Source organism: Symsagittifera roscoffensis, chromosome 4 (assembly GCF_963678635.1).
Source record: "Symsagittifera roscoffensis chromosome 4, txSymRosc1.1, whole genome shotgun sequence".
In the NCBI taxonomy this organism is placed as follows: domain Eukaryota; kingdom Metazoa; phylum Xenacoelomorpha; order Acoela; family Convolutidae; genus Symsagittifera; species Symsagittifera roscoffensis.
Window position 1 is genome coordinate 9,915,903 of NC_087065.1, and position 18,142 is coordinate 9,934,044.

An 18,142-nucleotide genomic window follows, 5' to 3' on the forward strand; every position below is an offset into this window, starting at 1 on the left:
ATTATCATAATTAGCGAGACTGATTCCATGACTAGTTTTCAAAACAAAATCAAGAGCCTCAAGCGTATTGTAATAAATTCTTTTATTGTCTGATGTTGATATGGGAGTTCCGGCAATGGGTAGACCGTTTCTGTACACAATGATCTCATTCAACCCAAATTTCTGGTAATGAAAAGGGTTTGTTCTATTAGTACCCAAATATGCTTCGTTTATGCTCATTGCTACTATCATTCTTCGAACAGGTTCTTTTGCAAAAACATCCTCTTGTCGCCAGCTTTGTACTCCTGCAGTTGCGAGAAAAGTTTTTGGTACTACTTCGATGTAATTGTAAATTGCCGGGTTCTTCAACAAAGTTTTTTCTATTGATGAGAGAATATAGTCAGTCACAGTCATCTTTCTGACATAGAGATTAGTTTCGATTATTTGGACCTTGTAGTGTTTAGCTGCATCGTCAGATATGACAACAAAATCGTTAGGAGAACGTCTAAGAGACAATCTAATTGTCACACCGCTAAGTAGATGCTTGTCACACGACAAAAAGTTGCAAGCAATTTTACCAAATAGCTTTAGCTCGCTCGAGGCCGCAACGAGACCTTTACGCTCCGTAACATCATCAGCTCTCCTTCCAGCACCGTCAATGGCTGATGAATTTTCTTCAGAATAATAACCTTGACAAGCCAACCATGTTTTCTTGGCATCATTACCGTGTAAAAACTCGGTCTTAATAAAGCTTTTATGGGCAAAATTAGCATGGGTAGTTGATATTTTCTCACCATTCAGAGACAGTGTACACTCAGAAAATAATGAAGATAAAGGATTGTTAACAAAATACGGCGTATCTCTGATTGCCGCCTCTGTAGCATGCGTTCGAAGCACGTTTCCATTGCTTCGAACAATTCGTGCTACTATTTCCAAACGAGTACGTTGAAGATCGATGAAATTATTTCTGTCGCCGAGTACTTCAAACTCGAGCATAGGACCATCAAGAGAGTAGGAAGGTCCAATTTTTTGGGTGTATGCATTTTCAAAAGTGACAAGTAAAGGCGGTTTCTCAAATAAATCCAAGGAGCTGTGAGTTGCTTCACTCGGGATTAAATTAGAAATCATTTTTAACCCTTGTAAAGAAATCGGAGCGACTTCTCTGTGCAGTTCGTTTTCTGGGAATGACGCGTCTCGCTTTTCGTTTAAACGCCGTCGTTCTTTTCGGATGACTTTTCCGAGATCTACTTCCTCCTCCTGCTTGCTTTTTGATTGTTTTTCTAACGGTGCTTTTGAGTGCCTGCTTAGGACTTTTTCTTTTTTTTGCAACTTCTATTAGTTCCGGAGCTGCCTGAAGAAGTAGTTCTTTTCCGATTTTTTTTAGCCGCGGTTATCACAAATTTTCGAGCCAGTGGAAGTGTGACTCTTCCTATTCCCAAGGCTAATGCACCGAAGCCACTGCCTCGTTGTCTATAATGCCCCGAGAAATGTGGTAGGTTTGCTTGGTTTTGATAATATGAATCCATTTTGATCAATTGCTAAACTTTTGAAATTTCAAAGTCAAAACAACTTTTCCCCCTCCAGCGAATGGAACAAGCCCTCCAACTTCTGTGCGCAAGTTCACGGAAATATTAGAAATATTATTGACCAAAAAGTTTTTTAAAATCCAAATTACTAAACACTTTACGATGATTCGGTTCAATTGTACATGCTTAACCGTTTTTCGCTCGACGATTTGTATCAATGACTCGTAAAAGGGGTGCTTTTGTGTCTCCGACTATTTGATAATTAATTATGTCCAGATAAATAAACATAAGCTGAGTACCAGCGCATACATCAACGGGATAGTCAGCAATAAGATCTTGGGTAGAGAATGTGCTATGTTTCGTGCTTCCTTGTTTGTAACCTATATGATAACCAGTTCCATCTATGACGCCTTTGAATCCAAGTAGACTAGGACTTTGCGGGCTTGAAAAAGTTATACCTTCCCAATAATGCAGCCATAAGGAAAGATGTTTAGTTATTGGATCTATTACGTAATGCAATTTCTCTAATTCTGTCTTTCGACGAATGTCGTCCAGTATCTGATCAACGCTCGTATATTCTCCTTTTGTTATTTTTGCCGTTTCTCCAAGGTAAGGTCTGGAGATCTTGTCTTTCTCAACTTTCATGCTTGCTATAACCCGATCTTTTTTGTAGTATAAAATGTTGTTGTCAGTTACGTTGTTTATCTGAGTAGGGAAGGTAATTTCTGTAACTGCTACTCTCCATTCACCTTGCAAATTTATTTCTTCACTCATGAGATTTTTGAAGTTGGCCAGAGTGTTATCTTTAAAAACGTTCATTGATGCAGATGAAACAAGGGTAATTGTGAAGGAAGGGGGAACATTATGGGTGAAAAGGCTGTTGGAAGTGCCCTCAGTCATGATTGTCCTTCTCCAGAACGCGAATTAGTTCAGACTCGTAAAAGTTTCCCTCAATCGGTTCTCTGTTAGAATCAATCAAATTGTATGTTGGGGGATTTCGTGTTGGTATGTCAAAAACTTCAACCACTTCATCGGTGAACGATTGTTTGTAACCCTTGCGAAAAGGTATGTCTACTTTGTCAAGTCTAACATAATCACCAACATAAAGCTTTGAACGTCGAACTAATTTCAATGACTGTTCTGCTCTTAATGAAATCAGGCGAGGAACATCTTTTTTAGTTACTTTAGTTGGTGCAAGATTTGTGACATGATTTGTTCTCGAATTAATTGCATTGACAAAATCTTGCAATTTGTCAATGTATGAGTAAGTCCAATTATCCTCCAAGTACTTATAAATAAGATTTTTCAAGGAACAGATATTTCTCTCATTGAATGCGGACATTTTTTGTCGCTCTCTGTGCTTTATGTGTTTATGCTTTTTGTTTTACGCGGTTCACAAAAACTTGCAGAAAAAAAACTTTGTTGTTAATAAGAATGAATTGAAAAAAAAAAACGAATATATAAATTTTACAAAAACATCATTAAATTAAATTAGAATAACATATGTTTGGCAAATCTTATCAAATTATGATCATTAAATGTGAAACCTATTGGAACTTTGTTTGTAATTATAACATGAGCAACATAAATACAATAAAGTCCGCAGAACACTGAATCAGCTGATTGTATTGGTTTTTTCATCAGTAGTTGATTTCCCTCGTGAATTGTACGTCGCATATTCTTGTACACGAGGGGATAATCACATAATCGTTTACCTAGAGGATCTGCGAAGAATATCTGTCCTCCAGCTTGAGCAAAAAGCAACCAGTGCGTTCCAGGTTGATCCGATGGTGAGGCATTCATAATCATGAACGTATTATCTTTTTTCAGTACTGAAGAGCATGGCAAATCTGCCGGAAAATACCTCTAAAGCGATAATACAAATGTTTACAACGGTTAATAATTTCTACTAGTTGAAGATTATCCATATCTATCTTAGATCATGAGAGTGTTTTTGGTAATTTTTCTATCTGAACGCACATAAACTGTTGATGCACGCTCTCCCATAAACAATAACTCGACGTTATTACCGAGACCTGCGTCAAACTTGAGTTCGACCGAAATAGTGCACTTGGTCATTTCAGGATGAATGAAATCGTGTGAAGCCTCCTGAGTAGACGTGAGATCAAAAGCCATAATATAATGATTATCATAATTAGCGAGACTGATTCCATGACTAGTGTTCAAAACAAAATTAAGAGCCTCAAGCGTATTGTAATAAATTCTTTTATTGTCTGATGTTGAGAGGGGAGTTTCGGCAATGGGTAGACCGTTTCTGTACACAATGATCTCATTCAACCCAAATTTCTGGTAATGAAAAGGGTTTGTTCTATTAGTACCCAAATATGCTTCGTTTATGCTCATTGCTACTATCATTCTTCGAACAGGTTCTTTTGCAAAAACATCCTCTTGTCGCCAGCTTTGTACTCCTGCAGTTGCGAGAAACGTTTTTGGTACTACTTCGATGTAATTGTAAATTGCCGGGTTCTTCAACAAAGTTTTTTCTATTGATGAGAGAACATAGTCAGTCACAGTCATCTTTCTGACATAGAGATTAGCTTCGATTATTTGGACCATGTAGTGTTTAGGTGCATCGTCAGATATGACAACAAAATTGTTAGGAGAACGTCTAAGAGACAATCTAATTGTCACACCGCTAAGTAGATGCTTGTCACACGACAAAAAGTTGCAAGCAATTTTACCAAAAAGCTTTAGCTCTCTCGAGTCCGCAACGAGACCTTTACGCTCCGTAACATCATCAGCTCTCCTTCCAGCACCGTCAATGGCTGATGAATTTTCTTCAGAAAAATAACCTTGACAAGCCAACCATGTTTTCTTGGCATCATTACCGTGTAAAAACTCGGTCTCAATAAAGCTTTTATGGGCAAAATTAGCATTGGTAGTTGATATTTTCTCACCATTCAGAGACAGTGTACACTCAGAAAATAATGAAGTTAAAGGATTGTTAACAAAATACGGCGTATCTCTGTTTGCCGCCTCTGTAGCATGCGTTCGAAGCACGTTTCCATTGCTTCGAACAATTCGTGCTACTATTTCCAAACGAGTACGTTGAAGATTGATGAAATTATTTCTGTCGCCGAGTACTTCAAACTCGAGCATAGGACCATCAAGAGGGTAGGAAGGTCCAATTTTTTGGGTGTATGCATTTTCAAAAGAGACAAGTAAAGGCGGTTTCTCAAATAAATCCAAGGAGCTGTGAGTTGCTTCACTCGGGATTAAATTAGAAATCATTTTTAAACCTTGTATAGAAATCGGAGCGACTTCTCTGTGCAGTTCGTTTTCTGGGAATGACGCGTCTCTCTTTTCGTTTAAACGCCGTCGTTCTTTTCGGATGACTTTTCCGAGATCTACTTTCTCCTCCTACTTGCTTTTTGATTGTTTTTCTAACGGTGCTTTTGAGTGCCTGCTTAGGACTTTTTCTTTTTGTTGCAACTTCTATCAGTTCCGGAGCTGCCTGAAGAAGTAGTTCTTTTCCGATTTTTTTAGCCGCGGTTATCACAAATTTTCGAGCCAGTGGAAGTGTGACTCTTCCTATTCCCAAGGCTAATGCACCGAAGCCACTGCCTCGTTGTCTATAATGCCCCGAGAAATGTGGTAGGTTTGCTTGGTTTTGATAATATGAATCCATTTTGATCAATTGCTTAACTTTTGAAATTTCAAAGTCAAAACAACTTTTCCCCCTCCAGCGAATGGAACAAGTCCTCCAACTTCTGTGCAAGTTCACGGAAATATTAGAAATATTATTGACCAAAAAGTTTTTTAAAATCCAAATTACTAAAAACTTTACGATGATTCGGTTCAATTGTACATGCGTAACCGTTTTTCGCTCGACAATTTGTATCAATGACTCGTAAAAGGGGTGCTTTTGTGTCTCCGACTATTTGATAATTAATTATGTCCAGATAAATAAACATAAGCTGAGTACCAGTGCATACATCAACGGGATAGTCAGCAATAAGATCTTGGGTAGAGAATGTGCTATGTTTCGTGCTTCCTTGTTTGTAACCTATATGATAACCAGTTCCATCTATGACGCCTTTGAATCCAAGTAGACTAGGACTTTGCGGGCTTGAAAAAGTTATACCTTCCCAGTAATGCAGCCATAAGGAAAGATGTTTAGTTATTGGATCTATTACGTAATCCAATTTCTCTAATTCTGTCTTTCGACGAATGTCGTCCAGTATCTGATCTACGCTCGTATATTCTCCTTTTGTTAATTTTGCCGTTTCTCCAAGGTAAGGTCTGGAGATCTTGTCTTTCTCAACTTTCATGCTTGCTATAACCCGATCTTTTTTGTAGTATAAAATGTTGTTGTCAGTTACGTTGTTTATCTGAGTAGGGAAGGTAATTTCTGTAACTGCTACTCTCCATTCACCTTGCAAATTTATTTCTTCACTCATGAGATTTTTGAAGTTGGCCAGAGTGTTATCTTTAAAAACGTTCATTGATGCAGATGAAACAAGGGTAATTGTGAAGGAAGGGGGAACATTATGGGTGAAAAGGCTGTTGGAAGTGCCCTCAGTCATGATTGTCCTTCTCCAGAACGCGAATTCGTTCAGACTCGTAAAAGTTTCCCTCAATCGGTTCTCTGTTAGAATCAATCAAATTGTATGTTGGGGGATTTCGTGTTGGTATGTCAAAAACTTCAACCACTTCATCGGTGAACGATTGTTTGTAACCCTTGCGAAAAGGTATGTCTACTTTGTCAAGTCTAACATAATCACCAACATAAAGCTTTGAACGTCGAACTAATTTCAATGACTGTTCTGCTCTTAATGAAATCAGGCGAGGAACATCTTTTTTAGTTACTTTAGTTGGTGCAAGATTTGTGACACGATTTGTTCTCGAATTAATTGCATTGACAAAATCTTGCAATTTGTCAATGTATGAGTAAGTCCAATTATCCTCCAAGTACTTATAAATAAGATTTTTCAAGCAACAGATATTTCTCTTATTGAATGCGGACTTTTTCTCGCTCTCTGTGCTTTATGTGTTTATGCTTTTTGTTTTACATAATGCTTCGAAGGACCCTTTAAACTCTGTGCCCTTGTCCACCCATAATTTTTTCGGTTGTTTTGTCGTTATCATTAGTTTGAACGCTTCTGCTGTTGTAGAAGCATACTTTGATTTCAAGGGTTGCACTTTGAGAGAACGGGACATGCAGTCTAATGCAACAAGCAGATACTTAACATCATGGTTGTAAAGGGCAAGTTTATCAACAAAGGCCAGATCTAATGACCAGATTTCGTCGATATTGTAAACTATGACCTTGAGTCGCGGCGTTTTTCGGATCACAGTTCGATATTTTGTGTAAGCAGGTTCAGTATGAAGGAAATGTTTAACTTTCTTTTGCGACAAATTGGTTATTTTATCAAGTTGTTCACACTACCAAATAACGCGGGACCTTTGTCACTGTATTTAGTTTTCAACAATTTTTCTTCAATCTTGGTAATTTTCCCATTGTTTTGTTTGCGCCTTCGTCTTATCTGACGTTGGAGAATCTGAATCGTTATAGGGCGTTCCGTATGAGTCAGAGCCTTCTTCTGACTCTTTTTCACGCTTTTGTTTTCGGGTTTTTCTATTACCGCTGAGACTTTTTCGTTTGTCTTTCTTACTTCTCTTAAGGTTTGCACTACTTTTTTCCTGCCAAGTGGGCGATTATGAGCGGGTTCTTGAGGGTCCGGGTTCTCGTTTCTCTTGAGCATTAAAAGACGCTGACTGAACCGCGTGTTTGGCATTTCGATTTATTACCAGGTTTTCATTCAAGTTGAGAGCAGTTAAAATGTTAATGAACGCCGGATTGTGTAATTTTTTCGTTGGTTGTTGTATGTCGTATAAAAATATTGCAGCTTTAAGCCCTGTTGGTACTTTATCTACATATATCACCTCATTGTCACGGTTTATGGTTACTCTTTCTGAATTTTCTATGATTTCAAGTACAGTTTTTGCTCTAACAAATTTTTTGTCTTCCAAAACTTGTAACTGTCCTAAAATGCTTTCGGTCTGTCTATTGTGTTTCTCTTCTAGTATTTTGTCTTTATCACGTTCGACCGGTACTTCTTCATCGTCCCTTAACAGTTTAAGCTGTTCTTGTTGGGGCTCAGCATTTTCCGTAAATGTTTCCTTCGTTGCAGTAGTCTTACTAGTTTGAGGAGGTAATTGGGGTCTAAGCCGATTAAGATAGAACAGTTGAGCAATTTTATGTTTAATATTATTATCATAAAGAACACGTGCAGCATGTGGCTGCTCTTTAACATATAAGTGTTTCGGAATTAGAATGAATTCTTCAGCAGTCATCATTAAGTTGTGAGGTACTTGTAAAAAAAATAAAGTATTTGTCGAACTAAATGGAAGCCTTCTTTACTCAAAATAATCGCACGTTTTTGACAGCACTGGTTTTTGGAGTGATTTAGTATTTGTATGCTGTCTCGAATCGTTCGATGTTTGCGATTTTAACGGGTACGTTTCCATTGACTACATTGAGCAAACATTCACAAATAAGTGTTATGATCTCACGATTTGAAGTTTTTCTAATTAATCGTCTTAGCTGGTCAGGTTTCAGTTGTACCATATGCCGCAGAATAGATAAGTTTTTCTTTTTCATTTGTGATTGGAGTAGTTTCTGCTTCAGATAAGAGTAAATAAAAAACTGTTGGCCCAGGTCGTGTGATATTTGAACAATATCTCAAACAATCTGATGTACGGGGGTCCAAGTCGATTAGAAAATGTCCAAAAGAGTCTCTGGTAGCTAATTCGTAACAACTTCACAAAAATTTTGATACATTCAATTGTCTTCCTAAAAAATCTAGTTGCTGAACGTCGCGAGGCGATTTGAACAGAATGATGTGTGAAGTGTTCAAAACAATCGTACGCGACCATCGACTTTGTTGAAACAAGTTATGCTTAACATATATTACATCTATCCCTCTATGTCTACCCGCTGTCGCTAACCTAACAAATTCCTTGTCATTATAGATGTCTTCACATGAATCATCGAAAACTAGAAGAATATTTTCTAATTTTCTCACAGATTCGAATCCGTCGAATTTCATGAACTTCACATTCACTTCGCGAGAAGACACTTTTTCTGAGAATGCAGGTTGCATCTCTTTGTAAAGATATAGAGCGGTTCCAAATTTAGGGTAAAAAATATTTCCCATCAAAAGTTTCAAAATTAACTCAGTTTTCCCGGATCCTGAAGGTCCCACTATCGCCATAAAAATTCTTGTCGAAGTATCAATCACTTTATTCATATCCTTGGGTTTGGTAGTACGTAACCAACCAAGCCTGATAAAATCGAGAACCAAACTGACGTTTCTTCGCAACTTAATTTAGTGAAAGAAAGTTTGAGAATGCAGAAAGTTAGTAAAATTAGAATTACTACCATTTGCGCAACAAAAACTACTTCAGACCTTTTGGCAAAGTTACATTGTTACAAATCTTCCATGATTTTTTTCTTTGTTTGTCTCGTTATAAACAAACTCTGTTACTATTGTTGCGTCAGTTTCATCTACTGCTGTTGTGGCTTCTGACATTTGAGAAACTATTTATTCTACAGACTGTGTTAGACTTTTTCTCTCTGTGAATGAAGCTTGTAAAAAATTAAATTAGTTTTGAGAACAGTACAAAATTTTATAACGTGTGAAATCTCTATCATTTATGTCATGCATTTCTAGATCAAAGTTTGCTGGGATATTTGCAGTTTTTTCGTAGTACATTATTTTCTTCACAGTATCCTCTTTCACAATCGTCTTAATCTCATCTGGCAATTCACTGCTGTTTAGATCCATCTGAACTCCTGGCTGACGTTTGGGTACTAAGACTAGTTCGGGAAGATATACTCCTCGCTTGCTGGCTAACATTTCTGATAAACTTGAATCTCTGGAAGTATACAAATTGATCAATAACTGGAAAAAACCTCATCAAAGTAGACAACTCTTCTTCGGAAATTATTATTTGCTCCTTCCTCTGAACAATTTGGCCACTGCAATCAATTCGCTCTGTTCTCGTTAATGAAACTTTAATATCACCCACTGGAGTCTTCCAAGCACAAAGCATTGAATTTGGTGATAGATATGTCTCCACTTTCGCTGATCTCTCGCTGTTGTTCATTTTTCAACCAATCATAAAAAACCTTGGTTTTCTTCAGGGCACAATAATTCCTGGAGTTGTAGTGTGGAATATGTTTATTGCAACTTGGATAATTTTTAAAATATAAGTTTTCAACCCGAGGACAGCCCAAATTATCTTGATTTTCAATCTTTCGGTCCAAGTACTTGGCCAAAAATTCTGTCTTTTCTTTTCCTTTAGCGTAAAAAACGGCACCGGGGTTTCTCAACACAAAACTCTGAAGTATTTGATTCAAGTTTATGTAAAGGTAATCACCGTTTTTCCAATGGAGACCGTGTAAATAATTTGTTAACCAGTTGTAAGCTTTTTGTTCAAGCTTTGGTAGTATATTGAAATTCACTGGAGGTAAAAAAAAATGAGTCGATCGCTGTAGTCTGAAGTTGTTATTGCTAATTCTTTAATCACAAAGGCGTTTTTCATGTAACGAAAGCCTTCCACGTCAAGCACAACTGATCTCTCGCCTAGCATTCTAGTAAATGATAAAGTTCTGGTTTTTTCAACTTAATGAAAAGGCAGAAAGCTATTCCTTTCAAATGTCCCAATAAGCTGTTGTTACAGTTCCAGGGCAACATGTAACAGTACGTGGGACCCTGTTGATAAAATTCGTGTATAAATCCGGCCGCATCGTGCAAAATAGCGTGCAATCGTAAAATTTTGGAATTTTTGAAGTATTTGTCCAAGGAAGAGTTATCAATTCCAATCAAGCCACCATAAGGTCTCAACTTAATTAAAATGTCGTAGTTAAGGTTATCAGAACTAACAAAAAACAGAGAACATGCAGCTAGAAAATAGTTGCGTCGGTTAGAATTATCAGGATAAGTGTGTTTGAAAGACGTATAAATTTCTTGAATTATTTTCAAATCAATAGGAGTTACTCTGCTTTTTTGCAATTTCATTGTTTATTTTTTCCAACACCTCTCCAACCTGCTGAATTTCAAGCCAGTGGAAATAAAAGTGACCTTGCAAATACCATTTAGTCTCATTAAGATAACGGTGGTAAATAATTAAATAAACCACCGGAAGTTTTTTGTATTTTGATAGCTTGTTCAAACATAGACGGATTTTTCTCTCCAAGTCTTTATCAACCCTTTTTGAGGTAAAATCAAACAAATAAGCGAATACGTTTTCATAATCTGCAAAATTCAAATCGCTCACAGTACCATACTTTTGTTTTGTAGAAATGCACCAAGAGATTTGTTGAAGCTCACTCAAATAAAATTGTTCTTTGAAAATTAACTCGTATTCTTTCTTTGAAATTTCCTTTGCCCTTTCGAGGAAGACGACGTAGCGTTCATTACTAAATTTGAAAAATGAATTTTTTTCTGCGGTTGAAAACACTCTTAATTGTAAATGTTCATTATCATTATCTTCAGCACACTAAATTCCCTCTATTTTCATTTTTCTTATTTCAAAATTTGACAAATTTATCATTTGGTATATTTTGCCCAGAAACGGCCGCCGCCTTTGGAGAGTAATTTCAATTTACTGCCTTTTCATCATAAAATTTAGGTCAAGTTAAGGAATTAGTTTACTGCTGCCAACATTTAAGCTAAGCTGCCAAAATGGCCGGCGAATTTTTATTATATACCATAAAAGTCAATTCCCCGTTCACTAAAAAATTTCAACAAGGTCGAAAGTTCATTTGCCCGAAACAAATATAACAATTTATATGAGTCATATAATTAACCAGGACCAATAATTAGGACCCCAAGAATTTTGTATCGTGTCCCTTGTTGTTAAGCTAAACTTAGCAAGATCCTAAGTAGGGGGTCTTCTGCTTTTTGGGTGGAAAATTTCTTTCGTTTACAAAATCCTAGGATGAGGGTCCTCCAAAAAATTAAGGACCCCTTTCCTAGGATTTTGCTTTACGTGAGGACCCCCCCTTAGGAAGGACCCCCCCCTTAGGATCCGGGACACGATACAATACTACTGAAGTATATTTAAAATTTTCTGATGGTTTGTAATTCACTAAAAAATATTTAGAAAAATTTATTTTCCAGATATTTTAAATTAAGCTCTTGATGATCATGCGTTTCAGAAACATCCATGAAAAGTACCATGAACGCACATTTTTTGCACATTGCCTCAATATATGGGAAGAAAGATTAGAAAAATGAACGTGTTAGATTTTTTTTTTAAAAAGGAGGACTAGTTTTTTGGTTGAAAAATAGAAAATCATGCTTACAATTAGTTGTCTTCAATGGGAATATATGGGTAAAACAGAATTATTGTCTATATATGGTATAGAAACCAAAAAACTTGTCTGGAATCAAATAGAGAAAAATCAAAGATTCGATTGCGATTATAATGAGAGGAAAATATTGTCTTGTTTCTATATTCAAAAAAGAATAGGATATAAATCCAATCTAAATGACACAAAAAAAAATTTTAATAGAATTTTTTAGTTGATTGTTAAAAGGTTAATTTTATTTTCGAACGTATAAAAACGCCAAATAAAAAATATTAACTGGAGTATCTTCATTATTACCACGAAAGGTGTAGCCAAAATTTAACCAAATAAGTAGTAGCCACATCGGCAATTATCAAACCCCGATAACTTTTCAAAGAAGATCACAGGTAAAAAAAATTTAAATTTGGTTCTAAGTCACAAACAGTGCTCTAACTTTTGAGAAACAAAGGAACAGAAACAGTTCTTTGACTTCAAATATATGTTAAAAATTTAATGCGTTAGACTGTTTTTGAAAAGAAGGTTCTCCGTATCCATATATCTAAGCCAAATTTGTTCAGCAAATAATTCTTTGAAGGCCTTCAATCGCTTAGAAAATCAGTCAATAAAGAAAAGCGGAGGTCATTCTAAACAAGAGAGAGCATTATTGCATCTTTTTTTAAACAAAAACCATCCAAATAAAAATATATTCCAACTGTGAACTGAATTGGGAAATGAAAAAATTAGACTTGAATGAGATTTCACGTAAGAGGATTATTGGCTCAGGGGTTTATCATCTTAACAGGATATTAGTTCCTTCTCGCTACAAAAGAAACAGCTAATTACCATTTCTTTTCTTACCATCATCTGAAGAACAGATACTTTTCCCCGCTCTCATCTTACCACCGCTTGGATCACATGCAAGCTATTTCAAAAACTTCAAATTGAGAGCCAAAAATTCACTTAGATTTTATTAAAATTTCCATTTTAACCATCTTTCAGGTTCAAGTAACCTTTTAAAACAGCTTTTCCCTGCGTTTTCTCTCAAATTGCGTCAGTATTTCAATTGATTAAGCAAAAGATGGTACGGGGAATTTTGTAAGCATTTTTTTGTTTGCTAGAGATTATTAGGCTTCTTTAAATGTCAGTTATTTGAAAAAAAAAAACTGTAGACACTGCGGTTATCCCACAGCAGGAAAATCATCTTCTTTTTGAAGTAGTACTTCAAATTATTTTGCTGTACCTTTTTGCTATATTATATGCTTATTTGCACCCAAATCATGGATATCGTTTTTTTCCAAGAGCAGCCTGACGATTTTCAGAACGAAATCGGTACAATTATCGAAGGATCAATTCCAGAATGGCTGAAAAATGGAACTTTTTTCAAAAACGGACCCGGGCTTTTCCAGGTGGGCAATCATCAACTTAACCATTTTTTCGATGGTTACTCCAAAATTCAGAAATTTGAATTTCAGCCTGTTGGAAAAATTGTTTACAGTTCCAAGTTCTTGGAAACTGAATCATATAAGAAAGCTATGCGAAACGATTCGCCTTACTTCTCCGAGTTCGGAACTTCAGTTCGGCCTCGGAACCCGTTTTTCCGACTTCTCTCGCATTTTCACCCGTTCATTCTCGGCTACAGCGACAACTGCAACATCGCGGCTATCGATTTCAACGACACAGTTTATGTCGTCGGAGAGTCAATGAAACTGTTCAAAATGAACCCCGCAGCTCATTTGTTTCTACCCAAAACATTCGAAGGTTTGGACTTGAAAGAGAACCAAAAATGCCAACATTTTATTGGAACTTGTGCCCATTGGCAGGTTGATCGGAGCAGCCAATCTGGTCTGAAGATGAGGAACGATTCTTCCGAAAGTGGGTCGGAACTGAAAATGTACGGCCTAGCGATGTGTAAGAAAATAACACTGGACTCGATTTTCGAAAAGGCTAATCAGACGCTTTATTATCTTGACGAAAATGACGAACCCAAAATTCTGACTGAAATTCCGATGGAAACTCACAGATATGTGAATTACAATCACAGTTTTTCGGTCACACCGAACTTTATCATTATTCTGCGTCAACCAATTGCGGCTGACATGCTTAGAATGTTTAAGATGGCGTTTATAGGCTCCAAACGAGGTTTTGCAGATGCGTTGACAATACAAACAGACATGAAACCAAAAATTATTGTCATCTGCAAAACTTCTGGAAACATTCTGGCGCAGTTTGAGACCACAGAAGTTTTGTTCACATTGCATCACGTGAACTGTTATGAAGAAGTACCAAATAAGGTAATTATTCTCGACTGTGTTTGTTTTACGTCTCTATACGCATTGAACATGTTTTTCCGAGATGTTCTTAAAACTTATAGTCCGAGTGAATCGGTTTTAAACTCCAGATGCAAACGATTTGTAATGGATATGAAAAATGTGAACAAAAAGGATTCCGATCCGATTATGGGAAAGAATGTTTCGACCGCCGATGTTGAGTTTCCATGCATTAACGACATGTTTTATGGCAAAGAGTATCAATACATGTGGTGCCTATGTCGACCCTCCGACGAAGTAAGTCGGAAAATAGTTCAAAGCTACGCGATCGGCCGAATCGACACTCGGAAAAGCGAGGAAAACCTCGTGTACTGGTACGAGGAAGGTTCGTGGCCTTCCGAACCCTGTTTCGTGCCTCGGAATTTGTCGCCAAGTATTGAGTATGACAAAAACCGAAGCGAGAGCGACGGAGTCGTGTTGGCGACAATTCACTGCAACACCGGGCTGTCGTATCTTCTCGTATGTGACGCCGAAACTATGATGTCATTGGCGAAAGTTACATGGCCGAATGTTACTCCCGGGTTGCTGGTTGGGATTCACTCGATGTTCGTGTTTCCGAATGAAAACAGAGTTGAACGAAAAAGAAAATTGATGCTCGCCAAAACCGACACTGTTACTAGTGATATTGATTGACCACTTCTCTGTAACCAAATCCTTACAAAAAACTACAGTTTGTTTTGTAAGACTCCATCCAAGAATCCAAGACACAAAATATTATTTTTGATTTATTAATAATTTTATCTAAACATCGAATTTCGAGCTTTTGTTCTGAAAAAAAAACTACTTGCAAATTTCAAAAAATAAAGCAGGGCTATTCAATTTCAAAAAACAAAAAATCCAAGAACAACGTGCTTTAAACTTTAAAACCATAACTCTGTATGTAAAATTGTTGCGTTGAACGCTGAAGGCTCATTAAAGCTGAAGGCTTATCAATATCCAATTTATATTAGAAGCCATTTGAGTACAAATTTTCGGTCCTTATATTTTTCTGAAGAAACAAACAATTGGCAGAGTCATTGAAATAAATTAACTGTATCAACAATTAAGTTACATAAGATTTAGTTACAACAATTCAATTGCTGGTTCTGACTATGCCCACTCAATTTCCGTTCTGATTAAAAAGTCAAAATCTCGAATTTACGTTTTTTTTTCAGTAAACACATTATTCTCGCATTTTCTTTGATCACACACGAGTTCCATTTCGACCGCTTGATAACTAAAGGAACTTCCCGGGTTGACCCATAGAAGAAAAATGCTTACCATACAGTTTCATACAAAATTTAAAAAGGGTTTTAAAAATTTTTAATGAAAAATTTTGATCTATTTGAGTCTTGAATTTTTCTGCTCATTGAAAAAATGATTTGAAATTTTCGATAAAAAATGCTAGTCATTCAATTTTCAGATATGAAAATTATAAGATAATCATTACGTCATAATTTTTTTTTCTAAAAATTACCAAAAAACGTGTCTGGATAATTTTAAATAGATTTATTTAATTATATCAAAGATAGAGGGTATTTTGATTATCAAAAACATCATTAATTTCGGTCGGAAAAAAAGCTTATCATTTAGTTTTGATTTCTGAAAAATGTACGATATGCATTTTTTCATAAACAAAAACAAAAATTTAAGGTAAAAAGTTTTTAACCTCTTTTTTTGTTGCAAACAGGCTTTTGCGCTAAGAAATAAATTTTCAAAAAAAAATTCGGCATGCAAAATCTGACTTTCTGTATTTATAATATAGTCCAGGATACTTATTTCACCCAAGAAATCCAAAAATCACAAAAAAGTTTTTATAAACACGAAAATTGTTTTTTTTTTTTGTTTCATTTGCTACGATAAAAATAAATTTGTACAAAAAAACAAGCGTTTTCTACAAATCTTGCCATTTACAAAAATTTACATTTTTGGTAAATAATTCCATGAGAAAATATTGAAACTAACTTGAATGGTTAAAATCACCAAATGCAATTTATCTGCGTGGTAACTGCCAGTTACACTCCAGGTTTTCTTATGACGTGTTAGTGTTTCGGATGAAATACAAAATTTCAAAAACAAAAGTTTTTTTTTATATTTTTATTTATGAAAAAAAAACATTACTATCATACTTTTTCATAGTTTGGAAAAACTGCTTATCATACAATTTCATAATATGGAAAAAATGTTATTCCTACAATTTCATAGTATGAAAGAAATGCTCATCATGTTATTTTCATACAATTTTGGGAATATTTCATACAACTATTTTTGCTCTATGAAATTTTACGAAAGAGTATGATAACAATTTTTGTCAACCCGGGTTATTCTCGAAGCCAACGAGACCAAAAAGCGTCAGCGTAAGACCGAAGATGTCGGTCTTTCATGCAAGGCCGGCTCAATTAAATAGTGTTGCTCCTAACACTTTTCATGCTTCCCGCCAACCGCTTGGTATATCATGGAGTACACGCTAAACGCTATCAACGATGCACCTTCAAGCAAAAAGCAAAAAATGGTTGTCTGTATCTTAAGCGTCTGACAGGTGGTTTTTCCATAAACGGAGTGACCGTGGTTACTTCCCGCTTCCGACTTGTAACGCAGTGGTTTTCGGTAGACGTCAGCACTCGGAGTAGGAAAAAGGAAAAAATGATTGTCTGTTACCAAAGCGTTTGACAGGTATTTTGGCCATAAATGAAGTGACCATGGTTGCTTCCCGCTTCCGACTCGTAACGCAGTGGCTTTTGGTAGACTTCAGCAGTCGAAGTTAAGCACGAAGCGCATGTAAAAATGATCAACGTGAAGGCTCCGAGCCAACAACCAAAATAATGTACGCTCGGCGTCAAGCAAAAACGGGTATTCAGCATCAAACTTGGTTTCAACTGAACGTTCCAAGCAGCCAGTGGATCAAAGGGATACCAGCCGACCCCATTAAGAAGGAAATCAATGATCCGTTTAATGAAATCAATGATCCGTTTTTAAGCCTCGTAAAACACTGAAGTTTTCCCAACCAAATTCATGATCCTGATGTTTGCTTGACGCAACATCTGTGCGGAAAAAGCTGATAAATCCAGACATCGATCTACCTTGCATGAGAGACCCTTCTACCAGATTTTTTTACACCACCTTTTGATTAGTTTAAACGGCCAATCCGTAGTCCAATCAAAGGTGTTATCTGTTGTGTCTAGTTCCTCCTCGTTTTTGATTATCACGCAATTCAAGGCAGTTCACTCCAGTTCGCTCAACATAGCCCGGCAAGCTTACCTTTCATCTTTCAAAGTGTCCTACTCTCGATTTAATTCTTGAACTTTACCCATGTGTCCATGCACCCGTTTGAGTCATCCTTAAAAACTTTGCGCTTTTTGAAAGTAAATCTGGACTTGTTAACACCACCTCTCTTACTCGGTACTGATGTTCTTGCAGCAACTGCTACTAACTATCTGTTCATCTTCGCCCAACTATTTACCTATGAGCTTGATGTGGCGTTAAAGTTATGTGGAACGTCGTATCCCGAGGTTGAGTTGCTCTGTGGCTCTGAAATTCCCGCGATGTTTGGTTATTCGAGTTTTCAACAATATTGTTTGGAGTTATTTGTCGAGGCTGTCTACGTCTAGGATCAACGAAATTTACTGTCGTGCCCGTTGGCTTTCCTTTTCTCTCTGGTTCTTATGCGAAGTTTATTGATTCCTTGAGTAGTTCATAAAGTTTTGTCTGTATGTCGCATAGGCTCTCAGCTGTTCTTTGCTAATGGTCTCCCATCTCGACTCTGCATTGATAGTTGACTGTTCAATTTTTTGTTTTTTCATTTCCTTCATATCATCTTGTCAATCTCTTCTACCCTTTTCACCATCTGTTGAGTTTTCTCTTCCAATGTTTTTGCCACCACGTATAAGTTTTCAATATCTTCATCTTACTGTGCCTTAGTTTCCTTTTCAACTTTTCTGATCCTCTTTGTTAAGCTTGAGTTAATTTGTATCGGATCTAGTTTCAATAAGATTGTGAAATCGATCGATCAA

General features: G+C 36.5%; 1 protein-coding gene across 1 annotated transcript; it reads left to right on the forward strand.

Annotated features, from left to right (window-relative positions):
- The first annotated feature begins 12,470 nt into the window (after positions 1 to 12,470).
- LOC134844225 (beta,beta-carotene 15,15'-dioxygenase-like) lies at positions 12,471 to 15,016 on the forward strand. Its single transcript, XM_063860808.1, has one exon. The coding sequence runs from the start codon at positions 13,083 to 13,085 to the stop codon at positions 14,784 to 14,786; it is 1,704 nt and encodes a 567-aa protein (XP_063716878.1). The 5' UTR covers positions 12,471 to 13,082; the 3' UTR covers positions 14,787 to 15,016.
- Positions 15,017 to 18,142: the final 3,126 nt, after the last annotated feature.

Bases quoted from the DNA above. Each gene is read 5' to 3' on its own strand.
- LOC134844225 (XM_063860808.1), top strand. From the start codon at position 13,083: ATGCTTATTTGCACCCAAATCATGGATATCGTTTTTTTCCAAGAGCAG.